A 22,714-nucleotide genomic window follows, 5' to 3' on the forward strand; every position below is an offset into this window, starting at 1 on the left:
GGGTATGATGTATATGTATACATAAAATTAGACGAATAAATGGGTATGTACATATGGAAGCCACCACATTAAAAATGTCTTAGCGTATAAGTAAATTATTCATATTTTTCTATCAATTTTAGTTTTTAGAAGAGTTGACTGATACATGCAGTTTAATAACATGCAACACGAACACGTACCCTCCATTATTAGCTTGGGTCCACTGGCCATACAGGAAGGTCAATGATTTGATTATGACGCGCGCGGGGAATTATATTGCGTGTGGTCTGAGAGGTCGAGTCAAGCTATGCAAGTTGAAGTGCAGCAACTATAGCCACTAGAATCTCCACTGTAAGCTAGTGATGAGCAAATCAGTCCTCAGAAAAAGAAAAAAAAAGAGTGATGATCGAATCAGATCAGCTAGACAGTAGACATCCGTCGATCCGAGCTAACTTACGTCCGAGTTATGTATGAATCGTCGCAAGAGAGTACTTTTTAGAAGCTAGAGAGGTCAGCAGGTTTTTAACAGCCACTTAAGTGAAGGGGCCAGTACTTTCAGAACGGTGAACACGGGTTTATGCACAGAATCGCTTATGCGCGTCAGTTAGGCGATGCTGATGCGCATTAGAGCATGTACAATAAGATGTTTATGGAAAAATCAGATTTGTTTTCTCAACTGTAGTAGCATATGTATTTAGATGAGAGCAAGATGTTTATTTAAATATTGCTACTTATATTAGTATTAATAAGATAGTTAATTATATTTAAGCATATATATATATTCTTTATTGGTATTGGAAGTTATAGTTTTTAAACACATGTAGTTATTATTTGCATTGAAAATTATAATTCTTATGTAGATATTTAGCTCTTTTTTTCTTAAACACCTAACCATAAGCATCTAACATTATTTATATTCTTATATTTTGCTACTTTTACTCCTCTGTTACCGGTACTAAATCATTGTAACTACCCCTTAAAAAAGTAGAATATGCTTTCTTTTCTGTCTATAGAATGGGATCAGCTCATGCAGCATCTCACATGAATATTCATTCAAATTGGCCATCTTATTCAGACTATCTTCTAATCAAACACTTTTAAAAGCTAGATAGCCATCCTATATTCAGGAATATGCTTTGAACCAAACACCGCGGCCTTTGGCGTCTCCAAAATATGCATGCCTGTGTACGAATAAGATGACGTCACCGCGCAACACTGATATGTCGTCTCTTCATAAGATGCCTGTGCATGTGCTCGGCTGAAACCATTATATTTACCCAGTATATTACCCAGTGAACTTTTCAAAATAGGGACCACTGAAGCAAAACTCAAAGATTAATATGTAAAAAAGATCACATTAGAATATATATGCGATCGTAACAAACACGTAGTTATACAGATTGTAACACATTACACATCATACGTACGTACGAGTCTGCGCAACCGCACAGATACTAGTATACTAAACAGTAACACATACACGTCATGCATGCATTAATGGCAGCAACGCGTCGTACGTAAAACACGGCGTGCTTAGGCTACGCCGCCTGGATTAGGCGGATGTCACGGTACGATCGAAGATCTTGAGATCGATCGAGAGGGTAACCGTAGCACCTAGATCGGGAAGTATCACGACCGAAAGCTACGTCTGCATATGCGCTGTATTGTACCAATAGATTGGGTAAAATCATATTGCTTAGAAATAAGCGTGTGTGATTGTATCTGTTCGGATAAATTAAGCTGAATTTTTGTTTGAATAACTAAACCCGATATTATATAAGTAAATGTAAGAGTTGAGATTATGATTAGTTACTTGTATGAAAATAATTTTATAACACTAATAAGTATATTTACTTACGTAAACAGATATAAAACTTACATCCACTGTACTATAATAAAACTATATATTTACATCATCAAACTAGACTACAGACAATAAATACATACAAACAAATAAGCTCCTTTTAGAATTCTATGCATCTACTGGGTTAGGATAGGAGAAATGCAGGAACTAAACACACCCTAATTGACGCGCGTTTTACCCGATCGAGCTCGCTGCCTAATCAGGCAGGCAAAAAACACGGAGATTTCCCCAGCCGCGACATGAGAACACGCGTACGCTCGATCGGGACCGCCTCGTGCCGACGGACGCCAATCGATCGACGACAGCCGCGCCAACCCGCACGAAACGAGCGGACAGCCGCCCATTAGGCATGCTCCACGTGTGCACCCACGTGCCCGAAGCCACCCAGCGCCTCCTGCCTCCCTGACAGACGGGACCCCCACCGGTCCGATTCCAGGCCCGCCACCAGCGCCCAGACGCGCCCGCGCCCGATGTGACGCGGCAGCCAGCCGAGCCCAACCCGCAAATCGCGCCCGAACCAATCTGATCAGTCTACTCTTCACCCCCACCTCATCTGATCAGACACGCACACGCCTAACCCAACCCCTTATATGTAACCGGCCCAGACGCCTCACCATATTAGTACATCACCAAACACAGCAGCAGGCAGTTGGCCCGTGCTCTGCTCGCAAAAGTTTGTACACCTCACGAGTTCAGTAGCTAGCAGTCTAGCACGTACCGGCCGGGAGCCATGGGCGGCAGCGCGGAGGCGAACGGCGGCGGGGTGCAGGTGCGGGTGCCGGTGCCGCCGGCGCGGCCGTTCCTGGACACGTTCCGCGGGAACCTCAAGGAGACCTTCTTCCCGGACGACCCGTTCCGCGCGGTGGTGCGGGAGCGCGGGGCCGGGCGGCGCGCGGTGGCGGCGCTGCGCTACTTCTTCCCGTTCCTCGAGTGGGCGCCGGCCTACAACATCGGCACGCTCAAGTCCGACCTCGTCGCCGGCGTCACCATCGCCAGCCTCGCCATCCCGCAGGGCATCAGCTACGCCAAGCTCGCCAACCTGCCACCCATCCTCGGACTCTGTAAGCTAGCAGCATTCCTCAGGCGCCATTCTTTATACGCAGATTTGTGCAGCTAGCGTCATGCATGCACGTACGACTTGAGCTGAGGAAGTATAACGATGGACTAATACGTCTACGCGTGTGTTCGTCAGACTCGAGCTTCGTGCCGCCTCTGGTGTACGCGCTGATGGGGAGCTCCAAGGACCTGGCGGTGGGAACCGTGGCGGTGGCGTCGCTGCTGATCGGGTCGATGATCGGCAGCGAGGTGTCGCCGACGGAGAACCCGTCGCTGTATCTGCACCTCGCCTTCACCGCCACCTTCTTCGCCGGCGTCTTCCAGGCCTCGCTCGGTCTCCTAAGGTATTCTACCGTTCTTGTATCCTTGTGGATTAAGCCTCCTGCTCCAAGAGGGTAGGTGATGAAAATGCTGAAAGTGTCCACAGTAAAAGTAACTAACTAAGTCGAGCCTTGAGCAAGAACTCGGATCGCGTTTTTTATTTTAGGTACAACTGCTGATTAATCCGTGCGTGCATATGCAGGCTTGGCTTCATCGTGGACTTCCTGTCGCACGCGACGATCGTTGGGTTCATGGGCGGCGCGGCGACGGTGGTGTGCCTGCAGCAGCTCAAGGGTATGCTCGGCCTCGAACGCTTCACCACCTCCACCGACATCGTCTCCGTCATGCGCTCCGTCTTCTCCCAGACAAACCAGGTTAATCAACTTCTTCCATTCCAAACACTTCGGCCGAGCACGTACAGATAAGTGTGGTGCATGGACCATATGCATGCGTGAGGCCGTGCGCACGACACGCTCCCGACGGCACAATGCAAAGCCTCCGGAGGTATCCCTGCAGCAATGGTTACGTTGCGTGCATGTCCGGCAACGACGGGAGAGGACCTGCCGCGAACGCGACAGGGACATGACTGATCCCGACCCGTCTCTCCTTTTCCCTTGCTTGGCCGGCCATGCGTGCAGCTGCAGCTCAATCATCACTTGCTGCAGGGCTCATGTCTGTCAGGACGAGAGTGATTAACAATTGAGCTGATCTCGATTTGATTCCATTCAAATCGAGACGTGTTGCTTGCCTTCTAGTAATCAAGTTCCGTGATCCTGACGGGTTCGAGCGATGTGGTTTGATTTGCAGTGGCGATGGGAGAGCGTCGTGCTCGGCTCCGGCTTCCTCTTCTTCCTCCTCGTCACACGCTTCATTGTAAGTAGTACAGTAATTTCCTTCTTTATTCTGAAGTAAATCATCATGCACCTTTTTTATATCCACATGATTCATTCGTACTTGATAAATCTAGTCCTTGAGGCAAAAGATGAGGGAGGCTAGCTCTCTGAATTTTACAAGTAGAAAAGGTTTGAGGCATAAGAATCTCTGGTAAATGGCTGGTCCAATCATACTAAAAGGGGTATATACGAGGACCACAAGAGAATCGACTAATCATTGGACCTTTTTCCTTCTCTTACTTTGTGTATAATTGATCATGACGTAATACCGCACTTGTACCAAGATTGTGACAAAGCGATATGACACAGTATGTGGGATAATGGTGATAAGATCACATTCTGCACACGAATAATATTTCAAAACACATAAATTTGGAACACCAAAACTGAGGGGAACCGTTGCGTAATTCATCTTGAATTAAAACTTGCATGAAAATCCAAAAGAAAAAGAAAAGAAAAGAAACAGATGTTTTGCAAACGCTCAGTTTTTGTCTTGTTAGAAGTAGCCAAGTTAAATGCTTGCTAATCAACGCAACACTCATGAAACAAATATCTTACCTGTTACGATTGAGGAACAAGTGATCCTGGTTGGAGTGAATAGCGATCCAACTAGTCCAGCCGTGCGAGTCTGTCACTACTGCTGCAAGCCGGGGTCACACTGTCACAGGTCTGCTAGAGATGCAACAAAGACAATTTGTCATGTTATGTCATGGATGCCATATGCATGTGAAGACGCAATCTCGTGGCCCCATTGGTGGGTGACAAGGAAATCTATCCATTACGCACTTTTGAATAGCGTACAGATGCATCGGATGATCTAACCTGTCTGTCCACGTTTGGCTTCTATATATTGTCAGTATCCTAGTCTGCATATCCTTTTTTTCTTTTTCCCGAAAGGATTAGCCTGCATATTCGTACAGTATGCAGCCTTTCAAAATCAATTTTGATCTCGTTTATTGCCTCCCTTTGCGTCCGAAAAAGAAAAACCCTCGTTGTGTTCAAGATGCTAATGATAGAGGAACATCATTATTCACAGCGGTACCCGGCCCGGGAGCACTTGGGAACCTCCCAAGCCCCCCTGACCCCCTCCCCCTCAATTTTTGAGAAAAAGAGGAGGAGGGGGAAGGAGGTGAGCTCTGTATCCGCCACTGATTGTTCAAGCTTAGAAGTGTCCATGCGTCATACAAGAGCTGCATGATCGCATCATATCATATTTTGTTAGATGAACCTTTGATTTCCCGTGCATCAGTTTCATACTTTCTAAAGTGATCGAATCCAGTTTTCATGGGTAGTGAAAAGATATGTAATAATTGCACAAGGCCAAGGTCCACCAACCCTGTGTTATAGAACCAACTTTTCCAATATTAGATCTGTTAGAAAAGCCAACTTGGAGAAAATAGGACCCCTTGTATATTGTCCCAATCAGAAGTTTTTTTAAAAAATTATGTTTTACCGGATGATTATTCCATGTTTCTCGTTTTGCTTCTTGGCGCAATCAAGAATTATTTGGCTTGTCCAAGAATGAATGTTATCGATAGGCATTCAGTTGCGAATTAAAATACTACAAACTGTTTCAGCTAGCAGTAGTTCTTGGTCTGAAATTCGAGGTTCTCGACAAAGTGGCATCTAGAATCAACAAAATATTATTGCATATTTCAACACAAGACTTTCAAGCGTAAAGTTGTAAAGTTTTATGTAATCTTACTTCTTTTGACAGAGCAAGAGGCGGCCCAAACTATTCTGGATATCCGCAGCGGCGCCATTGACGTCAGTCATCCTTGGAAGCATTCTGGTGTACCTCACTCATGCTGAAAACCATGGCATCCAAGTGGTGAGCACAACTACTGACAGAAGCATCGCATTGTCAACAAGAAATTCATGAACATCCAGTAAAAATGGACTGCTGATTTATGACATCTTTTCATGGCACATAATAGATTGGTTACCTCAAGAAGGGTCTGAATCCACCATCAGTGACAAATCTGGAATTCTCGCCACCGTATATGATGCTCGCTCTGAAGACGGGGATCATCACCGGCGTCATTGCCCTCGCTGTCAGCCTAAGATCCTCGTCTCACTAGTTGCATACAGGATAAAATTTCATCGGTAGCTTTAATTTATAACCGAAGTACTTACATTGATTTGCTCGTGCTGTCAAATACAGGAAGGTATTGCCGTAGGAAGGAGCTTCGCGATGTTCAAGAACTACCATATTGACGGCAACAAGGAGATGATCGCCATTGGGACGATGAACATCCTCGGATCATTTACGTCGTGCTACCTCACCACCGGTACATACCCATTTCCAACGCAATGCCTCAGTCAGATAGACAAGTCTCGAATTCAGGATATCTTGTTGCTGAAACCATCCTCATGGTGCCAGGTCCGTTTTCGCGGTCCGCCGTGAACTACAACGCCGGGTGCAAGACGGCCATGTCGAACGTGATCATGTCGTTGGCGGTGATGATCACGTTGCTGTTCCTGACCCCGCTGTTCCACTACACCCCCCTGGTGGTGCTCTCTGCGATCATCATCTCGGCGATGCTCGGCCTGATCGACTACCCGGCCGCCATCCACCTGTGGCAGGTCGATAAGGTCGACTTCTGCGTCTGCCTCGGCGCCTACCTCGGCGTCGTCTTCGGCAGCGTCGAGATCGGCCTGGTCGTCGCGGTCTCGATATCCATCCTACGATTGATGCTGTTCATCGCGCGTCCAAGGACGACGGTGCTCGGCAACATACCCAACTCGATGATCTACCGGAGGATGGACCAGTACACCACGGCGAAGACGGTGCCCGGCGTTCTCGTGCTGCGCGTGGACGCGCCCATCTACTTCGCCAACTCGAGCTACCTGCGAGAGAGGTAAGCAACTAATGAAAGGCACCTCTACCAGGACGGACGATCAGGAGATGTTGCAATGATCAAACATGTGTTGTGTGTGATGATCAGGATCTCGCGGTGGATCGATGACGAGGAGGAGCACACCAAGGGCAAGGGCGAGATGGACGTGCAGTATGTCGTCCTGGACATGGGTGGTAAGTTTCTTGGATTCTGTCTGAACTCCGAAACGCTGCATCAGAGGCAGAACTATGCAGGATCACGTGTCATCTGAAACGATCGCATCTGAAAGCGTGTCATGAAGCCTGGCCTGATCTGCCTCCGTGTCTTCTTTTCTTGATGCAGCCATTGGTAGCATCGACACGAGCGGGACGAGCATGCTGGATGAACTCAAGAAGAGCCTGGACAGAAGGGGTCTTCAGGTAAGAGCAAAGCAGTAACACTTTGTTCTGAAATCTGAACTTGCTGAAATGTCACGAACCTTGGTCGATACAGTCTTCTCACAGTCCCGGTACTTGTGTTCTTTCAGATTGTGCTGGCGAACCCGGGCAGCGAAATCATGAAGAAGCTGGACAGCTCAAAGGTGCTCGAGTCGATCGGTCATGACTGGATCTTCCCGACCGTCGGCGAGGCGGTGGCGGCGTGCGACTACGTGCTGCACTCGCACAAGCCGGGCATGGTCATGGGCAGTGCACCAGCCCATGAGAACATGGTTTGATTTGAGGATGGTGTAACATGTTTGAGTCTGACGTAACCTGTCAACAAGCAAACCGAGATGAATGTAACCCATCTAGAGTATTGTACTACTACGTTGTCAAGGAAATTCACAGAAAGAAACTCACCCATTTTGGGGGTGAAGAAAAATCCAGTTCGACCTGACCTGTCTAGATGCAGTGGAATTACTACATGCTAATTTGAACGCTGATGAGAGAGCAAGCTTCACAAACATCCATCCTCAGCTCCATGGTCGCCTAAAAGAAACCCCTCCCTGTGATCGTGTTGCATGATCTGCAGGACAAGATGGAAAATCATCAGTTGTCAAGTTCATTGGCAAAGCACGCATAGTTCGGAGCTTCATCAGTTAGCTAGCTGAAGACAGTTAAGTATGAACACGCTAACAAACACACCACAAGGGGCAAGGCATTGAGAATTGAGACAGAGAAGAGGAGACATCGAATGCATTTGCATCACTAGTCTCTACTCCAGATCGGGACCGAACCGACAGTTGCAGAGAGATCCGCTGTCTCAATGGCCTCCACGGCGGCCGGCACGGGCAGGGGCTAGCCCCGTCGTTCGCTCCGCCTCTTTTCCCTTCCTTCTCAACAGGTCCTCGCCGTCCTCCGCTCCGCCTCCGGCCTCTGGGGCGGTCGCCGCCGCCCGCACGCCACTGACTTGGCCGAGAGGCGGGGGGTGCGCTCCATCGAAGCGTTGATTTGATGATCCCCCTTGGAGCCAAGTGACCACCGTCCGATCGGACTTATGCGACGGGTACAAGCATTCTTACGATAGAGACCCTATTATGTAAGCGTACGTTTAAGGGTTTTTTGTTTCAGTTTTAGATTGTGGTTTTCAGTTTTTATAATTTGAAGTTAAAATAAATAGATAGTTTTTTGGTTATAGCTTTTTAAAATTTGTTGGTTAGATTGTGAGAATCTGAGAAGTTGATTTTTTTCAGCTTTTGATAGATTATGAAAATCTATTTTACTAAACTGTTCATCAAAGTTTTTTATAATCTACAACCTAAAAGTTTTTTATAATCTAACTTTTTACAATTCAGTTTTTCACTATTCAACTTCTATAAATTACTTTTCAGAATCTCAGTTGAAACAAACAGCCCTTAGAAACAGCCGCAAATTGGATCGCGATCCAAATCTCGGTCCATATTAACCGTTGGATCGGTTCTAGGCGGCTCAGGTCGAAGTAGTAACGTTATTTTTTTACTAACGACCTTAGTATTCTGGTATTCGTTTAAAAATACCCTCGAATCGTAACTTGAAATCATCGGTCCAAGTTAGGTTCATGTAAACCGTTGGATTTGGTCTCCGCGGACCAGATCGGATCCTCCGCCTCCCCTTGCCCAGAACACGCCGTAGATTATAGAGGAGGTGATCCAATGGCGGGCGGGCGGCGGCGGCGACCGGCGGCGAGGGTTTGGCGTCGCTGCTCCGTCCTTGCACCGCCTCTCTCGTCTCGACCTCCTCGGAACGGAGACCGGAAGCGCTACCACTTTCCACGGGCGTTGCCTCCCTCGCCCTCAGCGCTGGTAGCAGAAGCAGCAGCGGCATGCATCGACTTAGTCTTCTCAAGGTAGAACCGTAGAAATCAAGGTTAATGTCTAGTTACTTGGCCAAATAGTGGATGGTTGGTGCTTGATATGGTAGTTCCTGTATGCAAGTGCTAAGCAACTGCTGGTTTACTGATCTCTTATCTTTCCCGAATTGATCAATGATGAGGTGTATGTCACTGAGTATATAGCCTGTAGGATTGATTAATTGGGTGTGGTTCTTCCCTCGTATCCTTTGTTGGACATTTAATGGGCTTCGAGTAACGAAAATGGTGATTGTCATACGAGGTTGATTAACCCTATTGAATTGGGGAGTGAAATATCATGAGAATAGTTGTTGCTTAACCGTACTGAATTTGATAATATTTCATAGCTCTTCTTCTGGAGTTTATTTTATTTATCTGCAGAGGGATTGATATCGATATTTGTCGAGGTTGGGAGCAAAATGCATAATCTACCGGTGTTTCTCAAAGAAATATCTCCACCAATTGTTGAACTAAAAGTTGACTGACCTGACTAAAAAATCATTGAAACGCTGTCAGCATCCTTCATTAACATGATTTCATTCCAATGTAGCTATTTCTTTGTGAGGTTGTCATTTCCTTTTGCTTAGAGTAATTGGGGAAAAGAACAAGGGATAGACTTGGTTTTGGTTGCTACCTGAATCTGTAATATATGACTGATCCAACATGAACGATGTTGAAATGTTATCAAGTTTTTATATTTACTGTATCCATTTAATGGACTGGAAATATAGGCCAAAACAAGCGCAAAATTAACAGGATTCTCTGTAGGTTTCATAAATTCCTAGTTTTGTTTAATTTCTGTATGAAGGAAATTGATTGCATTGTACGAGCAAGTCAGCTTGGTCTTCCACACAGTCCTACATGATGTAAAATTAATCTCAGAATGTCTTCAGCGCCTGTTCTGCCAAGGATATAGTCAAATTTGTGCCCCACTTGATTGCCGATGAACAACTGAAGTCAATTGACACACAGATAGGGGTCACAGTTGGTAAACAAGCAGCCTTCTTTGTGGTTATTTGACAATTTCCAACATGAGTATCAAGGCCAACACCAATCAAATGATTACACGATGATTTATAATAATGTGTCCTCCACAGACAAGTTTTTTATTTCATTACTAAGAACTCAGGAATGTCATGTCAGCAAGACTGATCGTGATCACTAACATGTCGTTCTACGTTTTACTGGGCAGGTTTGTATTGATCTTTGCGTTATCCTCACAGCAAGTCAGGAACTGCTGCTGATAGCTTTGCCATCTTTGCATTCATCATGTGAGAGGGTGCGGTAAGATATCTAGATACATTGTTTCCTCGGATCTACTCAATCCTGTCTCTCAAACTTGAAGATTATGCCCCCCCACCCCCCACCCCCAAATTTGTTTTTTATCTAACCATTGTCCTTCTTTTACCACTTTGTCTAAGTGAAGTGTGTGGCTGTGTGCATGGGCAGATATACTGATACTCCCTTTCAAGTTTCAACAAGCTTGTAATCACCATATATCGGTGAATTGTTAGTCAACATCCTAGCAACTGATCATGGTTGGATGATTGTTCCGCGATAGGGACAAATTACTGTGGAGCTGAAGATTGTTGTTTAGAAAGTACATTATTCAAAGTGCCCATTTGTCTTATAGATCTCTTGGATTTTTCTTTCTGATGTATCATTCATATCCACAGGATTCTCAGCACCTTCTGTTGGGACAATTGCTTGACTTATCTGTGTCTTTTTTTCTCTCGAATACGCAGAAGAGCTACGCATCTTTGTATTAAGAAGGAGAAAACGAGTTCAAAGGGTACATGTTACACAACGACCTACAAGGTCCAAGAGCCTTAACATTAGCAGACTATATTATATGAAAGGAAATAACAAGGGAAAAGCTCAAGAATCCAACGGCGGTTAGATCACCGAGCCGAAACTACGTAGACGAGCCCTGACAACGGAAAGTTGCACGGCTCCGGCGTCGCACCATCTGTTGACATCCTCCTAGATGAGGGCCATCAACGAGTCGGAAGAGATGCGACGATTGTTGAAGACTATATTATTGTGGGATAACCAAATTCTCCAGCTAGTCAGGAGTATTGGGGAATCCAACCCTTTATGGAACTCTTTGGCCACACGTGCACGGAGATAAAGCCACCAGTCAAGGAACGCTGTCTTCGCCTGGGGGGAATGAAATCCCAAAACCCGTCACCATGCCTCCCTCGCCACCAAGCAGTGTAAGAGCATGTGATCGGTAGTCTCAGGAAGTTGAGCACAATGTGAGCACGAATCATCCGACTGGAAGCCATGTCGTCACCTCCGGGATGCTGTCCAAAGTCCACCAAGGATCCCCAGCTAAGCAAAGAACTTAACCTTCCTAGGAGCCCAAGCTTTCCAAACCAATTTAGCTCCACCAAAGCGTATACTTCCTTGGAACATCAATTGATAAGCTGAACTAGCGGAGTACCGACTGAGGATCTCCATTTCCAAATAATTCAATCTTCCCCTCTATTCAGATGGAAGGAGTCTAGGCGCCCCCAAAGCTAAAGATACTGACTGAACGCCAGCAGGGATAAAGGCCCAGTAATGTCCCCGGTCCATCTTCGTTCTCGTAAGGCCTCAGAAATTGTTCTACACTTAGCAGCTACTTGAGATCATAGCATCTAGCCGAGGAGCCAACCGAAGAACAAGGGTCTTGGTGATTAGCTTGCCAGTGCTATGGATGAGGCTAATCGGGCGCTGAGCAGGCTGACTCCTTCTTAGGTAGTAAAGTGATTAGTGCATTGTTCAGATGATTAAGGCCCCTTCTGTCGCCTAAACCGAAAGCGCAGATGGCAAGAGATACGTCTGTCTTAATGATAGGCCACGCAACACGGTAGAATTCCGCACTAAATCTGTCCGGTCCAGGGGCCTTATTGTGGGGCAGCTGCTTGATGACCTCCAAAATCTCACCGTCGTTGAAGGGGGCATCCAGCATTCGTAAGTCTTGAGGCGAAATGCCAATCGCAGCCAAGTCAATGGAGTGCTGTCTGGACGGGGCGACCCCAAGAATGGACTGAAAATGGCGAAACAGCGCCTCCTCGATCGCTGGGTGGGAAGAGACCTAGCCATCATCCGTGGAGAGGGAGGTGATGGACTTCTTCCTGGCGCGAAAGCTAGCGTAGGAATGGAATAACCTCGTATCAGCATCACCATCGCGCAACCACGTCGCTATGGAGCGGCAATGAGAGATCGAGCGCTCGAGGGAGGCGAGTCCAAGACAGATGACCTTAAGGTGTCTGCACAATTGTGACTCAGTTGGCGTGAGCAACCGGCCATCCTGAGCAGCATCAAGATGGGCGATCGCCTCATGGGCGACAAGAAGCTGGTCCTTGATGTTGACAACGCTCCTACTACTCCAGCTTTGCAATTCCTTGGCATTGTGCCTGAAAAGGATATCTAGCCGCAAAAGAGAGGGTTTAGAGAACTCATCAAGCCTCAAAACCCACCCTCCACCGCGGAAAGAAACCTAGGTATTTTGGTCCAGAAAGCCTCAAAATGGAAGCGTCGGCGACTGGTAGTACGCAGCGATGTTGAGAGCAACAAGGGACAGTGATCGGCACAGTCGGAAGATAGTGCTTGTAAGAAGCAATCCGGGAATGCGGCGTGCCACTCCGAGGAGGCCACGAGGGTAGGGGAAGATCGTTCCTTCGACCAAGTGTAGCGGCGGCCGAACAAATGCAAGTCCTTTAGCTCTTGCTCGGAGATGAACCTGCGAAAACGCGCGATGGAATGCCTGTTGATATTGTTGTTGTTCTTGTCAAAGGCACCAATAATCATGTTGAAGTCTCCCATGAGCAGCCAAGGTCCCGGTAGTAACACACGGATATCAGCGAGCTCGGCGAGGAAGCAATCCTTTTGAGCCTCGTCAGTTGGACCATACACGGCCGTTAAGAAAAATGGAGAACCCTCCAGTTGTGACAAGATTTGAACGCTGACAGAGAAACGCCGCACCTGGACGGCGACCAAGGATAGCGACAGACGACATGCCACAAGGATGCCCCCTCTAGTGTTCGTTGTCGGCAAAAAGGAGTACCCAGAGAATGCGGATCCACAAATCTCATTAACTAGGAAGTCGGTGATTATATCAAGCTTAGTTTCTAGTAAACAAACAACTGATACATAGTGATCATATATCATCATACGAACATCGTCACGACGGGCTCGGTTGTTGAGCCTGCAGACATTTCAGTTCAGAATGTTGTGGTTATCCGTTGAAAACGACAACAACGTGGAGCGGACCCCCTAGCAAGCCTGAGCATCGGTTGCTTCCACAGGTGCTGAGGCCGCCGAGGCATGGTTGGGGAAGAGCTCGTGGATCGCCTGGAGGTGATGCGCTGACAAAGGGTGCTCAAACAAACGGATGTAAGCCCGGTGTAGCTGCGGGGAAACCGAGTCCCCTTCCCCTAGGGGACCCAGCCTACGCATCACCAGGACCTCCCCACGCTTGAATGGCCGAATAGCCGAGAGACTGGATTTAACTGCCAGCCGATTGCTCCTTCTTGGACCTTGGACTAAACATGGCGTCGGCGTAGACCTACTGGTAGGCATTGTTAGGGATGCTGGGACTTTCTTCGTGAGGCCTTGAAGAAAGGATAGCACCGCGGAGTTGACCGCGCTAGGCGCCCATGCGACAGGCGCAGCAATGTCACTGATAGAGTTCGAATTGGCAGCCCGGCGCCGTGCGGAGGGGTTGCTGCTACTCGTCCGACAACAAACCCGGCGACAAAAACGGTGACCAGGCCGCGATGGCGAGCCATGCAAAGCGCATACCATATGGGTCTGGAGGCTGCGGCCCACGGAAGGCGGGGTGAGAGGCAAGTGGCCCAAGGAAGGTGGGCTCTCAGAAGTTTGATCCAAGGTCACACGAGCGCCAAGCCTAACTGCAGTAGCAGAGTCCGAAGGAGTCGCTTGCCTTGTTTGACCTTCAGCATTGATAGCACGATAGTGTAGCTTGGAGTAGACCAACTTTATGTGCCGAGGTGCCAAAGGTCTATCAGCGACGCGGACAACCCCCATGACGCGGGGAAGGCATTCATCCTTCATAGGATCGTAGCCCCTAAAAGGTGCGTCGTAACAGGCATGGGAGGGGACAACAGCCAGGTCCAACGTCTCAGCCTGCAACGTGTAGAAAGGCAACATGCGAAAAGGCAACAACGCACCATCTGCACCCATGAGCGGGGACACGGGAAGTGGTGTCTCCTTGTATGGCGCACCCTTGAAGGAATCGAAGACGACATGCACAGATGCCGACGCCGGCTGAAGAACGCTGACCGCCCAGAGCACGCTGCGAGAGCAACCGGCCGACAAGGTGTTGGTACCTGCAGCCGTGGTAGACAGCGGAAGGGACGACAATTGTCTCCCCCGAGGGAGACCTGAACGACCCATTCCACTCGCCAGATGCCCATCGAATTCCTCATCCTCGTCGTCGGATGGAGCGGAGCCGTCGCTGCTGGAGGAAGAAGGAACATGGAACTCCGCTAGAGAGACGATCCGGACCTCGACGTTGTACTTGAGGCACCTCATCTCCATGATGTACGACGATAGATTGCTGAAAAGTTGTCGAAGGTCGGGGTCATTGTAGCGGATAGCACAAGGCAGCTTTGACACATCCATGGTGACGACACTGGGAATGCTATGCGGATGGTCACACTAGGTGATCACGCGTAGGACAGCGAGGTTAGCCCGCTCGGCCAAGGCGGCCTCACTCTCGAGCTTCTCGACCCAACAGTGATGGCCGAGGAGCTATTGAGCTGTGGAAACCGACCAGGTGTGGGGAGGAACGCCACGCAAGGCAAGAGTGACTTGGAAGGCCAGCACACCGGTAGACGCGAAGGCCAACCTAGTCCAAGGTCGAAAGAACCACACGGCGTTCGTGCCCATAGCCCTACCGTTGGCGACGAGGATGGAGTCCCGCGCGACCTGAGACTGGCAAACCACCAAGAAGTTGTCGGGGCAGAACGTCTTGACGCTGAACTCTACCTTCAGAACGCCAACAGAATAGGAAATGGCGTTGGTGAGGTCACAAGGCAGGAAACCATGCCTGGCTCAATCAGCATAGGCGAGGAGCACCCACCAGAGACTACTCTCCTCCTCAGAGAAACCATCTGACCATGGAACGATGTAGTGCTCGGGCGCCGCCACCGGGTCAGGAGCAGCATCCCCCAGCGTGGATGTCTGAGGGCCATAGGCGGTGGAACCAAGCCCCGATTAGTCCAGAGACGAGGAGAGGCCCATAGGCGCCGAAGGGAAAGTCGACGGAGTTGGACCCAGGGCCGCTGACCCCATGGATGTGGAAGCCTCGGAACGGGGGTGGTGGCTAGAGGCGACGGAGCCCACCGGCGTGACAACCTCTGCCGCAGAGCCAACCGGAGTGGAGCCAGCAGATGAGATGCACACGATCTGTCGCTGACGGCTGGACTCATTGGACCCGGAGGAGCGAGGTCTACGACGTTTGCAATCTTTTGCTTGATGTCAAAAACCTCTACAACGGAAGCACCTGGGTGGCAGGTGGCAATCCACCCGCCTGTGCATCCATGACAAGTAGTTGAGACACCGCCCGTCGAGGATAGTAGGCAGGCTACGCTGAGGTGGCGCAGCGTGGTTGCGGCTAGATCCGCTCTTTCTCGCCCGAGCTTGACGGCGGTTGGTGACCAAGGTCCAGTCATCCTCCACATCCTGGGCATGCAGAAACGCGACTAGTTGCTGTCGAGGGGGAGAACAACCACAGGAGATACCCGTGTCAACGCCGCGCGGAGCGGCCGTAGAAGCGTGTGCCCTACGAGCGGTGGCCATGAAATCGGAGGGAGGAGCATGGCAGGGGGAAGGCACCGCACATTGAAGAATGGCCTTCCCCTTGTCCATGGCCGCCAGCCCACAAGCGTGGAGGTAGAGGAGATCTCTCGGCCAAAGAGGCAGAGTTTGGTGTCTTTCACCCATCACTGCACCTTCGTCCGTCCCGCGAAAGAAGCGCCGGGGCAAAAGGGGGGGGGGGAGCGAGCAGAGAAAGATGAGGAGAGAGCGGGGACCTTGTCGATGGAAGCCAAGAGAGGCGAAGCGGGGTTGGTGGACGCCGAGCTTGGGCTAAGCGCCGGTGGGAGGAAGGGGGAGGGGACGCCATTAGCATTCTTCTTATCACAAGAAATCTGTGTCTTGGAAAACAAATTATTGAAGTCTATCTCTGTTTCAGGCAATATTGTACTTAATTACTGATATCTTCTTATCGCAAATTTACAATTTGACTACTCTGAGTATCCTAGCTCCCATGTTATGTACGATAGGAAGGTAGTTCACTCCACTTATACTGTTCTGACTGCTGATGCTGTGATGTAAAATTGTGAATAACTACTGTTCATTCTGTGATGGATAAGGTGGGTAAGCTTATTTCAAGCTTCAAAGCCAATAAGATTGGCTATTGCTCAAATCTTATGAGCACAATGTGGATAGGAACCATTTATAGCTGTCCTTTTTGCACATTTGGGAATCAAAATCTTGCCACTCTTTCACAAGGTTGCTGCATTTTGGACATATGATTTCTGGTCAGTTGTCCATGCTATAACCGGTCAAGTTTGTTACAATGTTACTATACATGTGGTCCTTGTTCTTTATCACACGCGACATATGTAACTAGTCCTTGTGTACATTGCCGGTTGCAGGCTTGGTTTTCTCCTTTAAGCTGGAGCATGGCAGTTGCAGAAACTGGATGGACCACTCGAGGGCGGGGTTTTTTTTGGAAGCTTCAGAGATGGCAAGAATCCAGCTCTCTCGTGGCTGTACGTGTGCAGAAGCACTGTAGGTGAGGAAATACTGTCGCCTTGCCACTTAATGCTTACTCTGACTGTGCAACTTTAGTTTTTGGTTTACCTGCTTCTTGCTATTGCAACAACTTGATTTGCTAGGATAATTTGTGTTGGTTGGGTTCATTTGTTTTATGCGGTACAACTTCCATCTTGCCTTGCGGGGTGAACCAATAGGCTAAAGGTAGATGGCTAGTGCTATAGATTTCACAAATGAGGACCCAAATTTCAAACTGCAATTCGTAGGCAGATTCATGGAGGACATATCACAGTTTTTCGTTATAAAAATTTATAGGTTATGGAGGATGTGGCATAAAAATCAGATAGATTTTATGGGGTGCTTTAACTATAAGAAGAGACTATGGTCTCCAATCTCCTAGCTAGTATGCTATGGAATTCTCATGCTCTTTTACTGTTAGAATGGGGGTGATGAGAGTATTCATGTTATAAAGGGCATACGTACGTACTACACTTAGGGTTTTGATGGGCACGCTCATGTCGCCACGAACTGTGGGCCAGATTCCAAGGTTTTGTCAATGATGGTCGCTTGACGCGTTTATCAATAGTGGGGTCCTGTTCGAGCGAGATCCTTTTACAACAACAGAAATGGTGGCTGCAGGGTGGTGCAGAGGTAGAGAGAGAGAAAGCAAGCTGTAGGGATTGGGACAAAAGGGTGGAATGGCAGCAGATACAGTGTGTGCATGGGAAAAGGAAGATGAGAGAGAGATAGAGAGCTCAAAACCTGCTCGGCTTCGAGAGAGAGAGGGTACGTGGTAGATCGACCAACAACAGCAAATCGGCAACTATCCTCACTTCAAAGAGGCTTTGAGTTGTCCTCCATGTACATCCCTATCAACTAGAGGCTTTCAGACGATGACACGAGGGGAAGTATGTGTGTGTGTGTGTGTGTGTGTGTGTGAGAGAGAGAGAGAGAGAGAGACTGAGTGGGAGATGTAGTGTGTGTGTGTGTGTGTGTGTGTGTGTGTGTGTGTGAGAGAGAGAGAGAGAGAGAGAGAGACTGAATGGGAGATGTTAATCACTAGCTAGCTTAGCTGCTGAAGAAATACCGTACACTTTTGTGCAAGAATATCACAGGCTCACAGCATACGCCAATCTTTTGCAGCATGCTGCTCATTGGTTTTTCTTGCTCCTACCTCTAACATGAGTTTGCTGACTTCCTCTGTTACCGTTACAGAGAGAAGGTTGAACCAAATGAGAGCCTGAGGGGCTGCAAAGCTGAAAAGCTAAAGACAAAGAGGAACACTTTGGCCAAAGCATGGAACGAGGATCCTGTTTTGACTGACTCCACAGTTCACAGGGGACACCTTCCCATTTCTTCATTTCGGTTTCGGCAAATTGGCACACTACAGATTAGTAGGGAGTACTTAGTTTCAAGTCTAGGCAAACTCTGCACCTGTCCTACTTCTGATTCATCAGTTTTCTGGATTTTTACTTAATTCCATTAACACTTGTTGGAACTCGTGCAAACTACAGTTTACTAAAAAATACTATAATTTAATATCTGGTTATCATATATAAAAATCATTATCTGGGCATATAGTAGCCTAGTAAAGTAGTAAGCATTCAATTTAACATTTTCAGAGTTTACAAATATAGTAAACACGCAAATCGTTAGATGACCTAATGATACAGTTATCTCTAAAATCATTCTGGAAATTACAAATATAATTTAGTAGTGCATTCTTGCTGAAGTAAACCAATGTGGGTGCCTCGGCAATGAAAAGTGAAGATGTAGGGATTCCCATTTTTTGAGATTTGGGAAGAGCATGCGCGCCCAAGATGGCCTTTATAGCTAATTTAGATCCTGAAACCTGCTTTGCCCTGCCATTAACCTGACATATGTATTCTATGCAGCCAATCACTTCAAGCTTAATGCGCCTAATCTACTAGATAGACATGTAAAGTGCCCTGTTGTGCTGTTTCAAGTTCGAACACAAGGCTCTATGAAGTTCTCTAACATTATAATTGTGATGAGTGGGTCCACCAGTCAGCCGCACAGCTTGCAGCCTAGTGTTCCCCATGTTCTTATTCTTGGTCAAGTCCGGTCTCAACTCAAGAAGATTGGCCTTGTCTTGGGGAAGGGAGCAAATGTGCACAACAACTAGCCAAGAATGTACTTTTTGATTGATTAATCGACCTAGGCACTAGTCTAATCAGAGATTGTAACCAGGCTTAGTGCCGTCGTCAGTGATCATTTAAAAAATGAGCATCTTTTTCACCCACTCGTGCAATATCTTCTATGACAGTTGGTCCCATGAGTTCAGTATGCCATATATGCCCAGCTTGTAGGATCAGCATGTAGATTTAGCATTGGTATATACTATGCATTGTACATACGAATCTAGCGTGTGTACAATTGTTAAAGACAAAAGTTACTTGCTTGGCCATGATTGGGGCAGTAAGTATCCTGTTGGTAGCATGTTATTTAACTCATGATCAGCATGAACTTGGAGCAGAGATCAATAACAAATCTACTCCTACTCAGGTCTACTTTCTCTGAGCTGCCATGCACCCGTGGGAATTCTGGGAAAAACTAGGCCGAAAGGATGGGGCTCTGCACGGCTTTTGACGTAGATAACCCTGGTCGTAATATCTTGGTTCCAGGATTATTATGATGCTAATTGTTAATTATTGGCTGGTTCAGAGTTCAGACGGATATGCCACTTCTGGTAAGACGGTCCTGCCATCTGAGCAGATGATCATTGAAAATGGATGTCACGTGATTGGCCCAAAGGTTTTGTTTCCTCTTTCCAAGGCAATTCTTTGCATCATTTTGTAATCTGATTCTTGTTTGATCTCACTAGCACATCAACCCGTGCGACTACACAGGCTAGAAATTTAGTTTACAGCTGAATTGTAGATATTTGTGTTAATAATGGTTGTATGCTAAGATACATCAGCTATTTATATTTAAATATTGGAATGTAAAATATAAACGTAATTTTTATTCATAATATTAGAATCATGTTTATTATTTGTGAATAGATCTAATTTATAATTTTTATTTTATGTGTTATGCAAATTGATTTTTATTTGTTTCTTGATTTTTGAAATTATTATTATTTTTAATCTCGCCACCGTATCTCATATTATTTTTTTGAAATACATTATAAATTCTTTGATATTATTTTTATGTGATAATTCGTAATATGTTTGTGTTCTGTTATTTTAATTTTGTAATATTTGATTACACGTATATTTAATTGGTATATTTTAATTGATTTGGAAAAGTATGTTGATTGCTAACGTAATTAAGTTGGAGTTTGCTAACGTAATTTTATTGGACAAAGGGTATCTACAACAAAAAGGAAAATAGAAAAGGTAAGAGAAGAAGTAGTGTTGTGGTTGGACTCTATGATTTGTTTTTTAATCTTTTATGTAGTTTTATCTTGTTGTTGATCTATGGTTACAGTTAGTCAGTCAATCAATTTGACGGTAGGATGCTTTGCTTTTTTATGGGAATTTTTAGGATTTTTCTAGAATTAACGTGGAGGTAAAAAAAAGCCTCCAATTAGTAAATATAAGATTGTCAATTGTCACGAATTTCTTGTATAGTGTTAAATCTGGATCTAGTACCATGGTTATGAACAGAATTATAAAATAACTGCACGCTTACAAGAATTTAGTGCTCATGGATCCAGTACTATTAACCTTAAAAAAATCGAGCAGATTCTGTCATATAATGGGTCATGCTCATGCACTGTCCTAAATGCATTTTTCTGTGAGAAAACCTCAGCACCATGGTAACTACATTACTTCTTTTTTCCCGAAAATCTACATTACTTTTGCTGCACTGAAACCATCTAATGACTCTTGTGACTGTACGAAGAAAGAAAACATGTGAATAGTGTAGGTAGCTTCATTGCAAGGCAACACCCGAACCTGGTCGGTCAAAATGGCAGCAGAAGAATCATTTCTGTGACTGTTTTACTGCTGAGATCAGCTATTATTTCCATGTCTGTACTGGGATCCTTCGCGTCCTTTGGTAAGTAGGTTGCAGCTGACTTGCACGCTGGAAGTTGGTCCAAGTGTTATCTCCTTGGCAAGTACCACGGCCATAAACAGTCTCACAAAATAAAAAGGTTGCCATCATATTATAGACTTATAATCTATAGAGCTAGCATTTTTACAAAGAGACAAAGGGACCAAAACAGCTGTTGCTTATAGGTGTGGCGATTTTGCATCCAGAGGGGTGTATTTTATTCAGTTCATTTCTTTTGATTTCGATCTGATTCTGTCAGTCAGTCACTGGTTCTTAGGAAAGAAAAGGAAGGAACAGAGACTAAATTAAGCACACTTTTTTTTTTCTTCTTGTGCCTTCTTGAGAACGTGTGAATAGCACGGTGGTAAGACCTCCAGGTGTGAGGCTACCATCCAAAACTTAAATCCTGGTTCTTGCGAAAAAAGCCCCTTGCTGTGTGTCGTGGTCGTGGCGTGGTCGCCCAGTGATAACATGCGGATTGTAGCCAACTTTTGGGACCTTTCTTAAATGCGATAACTTCGGGATGTCTCTCTCCTTAGGTCGAGTTTTTTTTTTCTTGTGTCTTCTTTTACCAAGACATGCTCTTGATCCTTGAGAACACATCAAAAGTAGAGTGAATCACTTGGACTGAAGGTGCTGACAAACCCAACATTCCCAGTGAAATCTAGGAAGTAGGGACTAATGTGCAATCACTTCCATTTCAGATTCCAGCGTTGCTGTCAAAACTAAAAAAGGCACGCCCCTAGTGACCCCAAGTACCTGCGGAACAAGAGTCCTCCAATATATCTGAGACTAATAGCTTCGCTCCAAGTAGCCTCCTGACATTTGTACCAGTTAAGACCCGAGAATCAGGTAAATGCTGCCTATTTGCATTGAGCTAACATTTTTTTTTAAGTCCTTGAATGAAACAATCTCGAATGCCAACTCTTTACTTTCCTTGCCGTACAGGGAGTCAGGGACACAAAATCCAGCAGGCGAAAGAGGCAAAGACCAATCTCCTCGAGCCTCCAGTTACCCTCCTCTCTCCCAGAGTCCCAGGGCCAGGGATAGTACCAAAGCATATCAAAAGAAAGGAACAGCGAAAAACAAACAAATTGGGGGCCGTATCATATCGGTGCTGAAGCATACAGTCACACACGCCGAAAAACACAAGAAAAACGTCTTGGAAGGGAGAAAAGCCGAGTCTCTGTGAAGTGTGAACAGCAACAGCCCGCCAGCCCCTCCTCCTGCCTTTATCTTTTCCCAAACTGCTCTTCCTTTCTTTCTGCTGCCTGAGTGGTCAATGGGAGGGAGGGATCAAAGGTGCACACATTGCAGTAGTAGTACACTGCTGCACACAATATCCTTTTAAGAGGTGAACCTCCGGAGTCCAGAATACTATAAATGATATCTCAAACTAGTGTAATATGCATTGCTGTAACCTTTATTATACTTCTTTTGGGGCGAAGTACATTTATCATATTTTAAAGTTTCATGAGGAAATGCATCATTTTTTCAAATTCCAAGTTTTTTAAATATGTATGCTCTTTGGTGGAGTACTTAGGAATTAAATCAATACAGTGCAATATGCCAATGTCAAGGTTGAGTAAGTGGTCCTTTTTCCCTCATGGAAGTCTTCACATGCTAAATACTGCAGT

The 22,714-nt window shown here is 46.4% G+C and overlaps 1 protein-coding gene and 1 long non-coding RNA gene across 3 annotated transcripts; both read left to right on the forward strand.

Moving 5' to 3' along the window:
- Positions 1-2,452: 2,452 nt before the first annotated feature.
- On the forward strand, positions 2,453-7,821 carry LOC133916876 (sulfate transporter 3.1-like). The gene is made up of 11 exons (XM_062360757.1): positions 2,453-2,904; positions 3,036-3,243; positions 3,423-3,594; positions 4,028-4,093; positions 5,831-5,944; positions 6,051-6,167; positions 6,278-6,404; positions 6,497-6,974; positions 7,062-7,147; positions 7,296-7,372; positions 7,480-7,821. The coding sequence occupies exons 1-11, from the start codon at positions 2,574-2,576 to the stop codon at positions 7,666-7,668; spliced, it is 1,965 nt and encodes a 654-aa protein (XP_062216741.1). The 5' UTR covers positions 2,453-2,573; the 3' UTR covers positions 7,669-7,821.
- A 1,087-nt stretch (positions 7,822-8,908) lies between these two features.
- LOC133916878 (uncharacterized) lies at positions 8,909-22,549 on the forward strand. 2 transcript variants are annotated; one of them, XR_009909547.1, is made up of 6 exons: positions 8,909-9,257; positions 10,453-10,544; positions 16,934-17,073; positions 19,581-19,829; positions 21,782-21,929; positions 22,026-22,549. It is a non-coding gene; the product is annotated as an uncharacterized LOC133916878 (long non-coding RNA). The 2 variants fall into 2 exon arrangements; XR_009909548.1 differs by lacking the exon at positions 19,581-19,829.
- The last annotated feature ends 165 nt before the right edge of the window (positions 22,550-22,714 follow it).

The sequence above is a fragment of the Phragmites australis genome, chromosome 4, assembly GCF_958298935.1.
Source record: "Phragmites australis chromosome 4, lpPhrAust1.1, whole genome shotgun sequence".
Lineage (NCBI taxonomy): Eukaryota > Viridiplantae > Streptophyta > Magnoliopsida > Poales > Poaceae > Phragmites > Phragmites australis.

Bases quoted from the DNA above. Each gene is read 5' to 3' on its own strand.
- LOC133916876 (XM_062360757.1), top strand. From the start codon at position 2,574: ATGGGCGGCAGCGCGGAGGCGAACGGCGGCGGGGTGCAGGTGCGGGTG. The intron at 3,595-4,027 runs GTTAATCAACTT...TTTGATTTGCAG, and splicing joins TCTTCTCCCAGACAAACCAG to TGGCGATGGGAGAGCGTCGT. The intron at 4,094-5,830 runs GTAAGTAGTACA...TTCTTTTGACAG, and splicing joins TCCTCGTCACACGCTTCATT to AGCAAGAGGCGGCCCAAACT.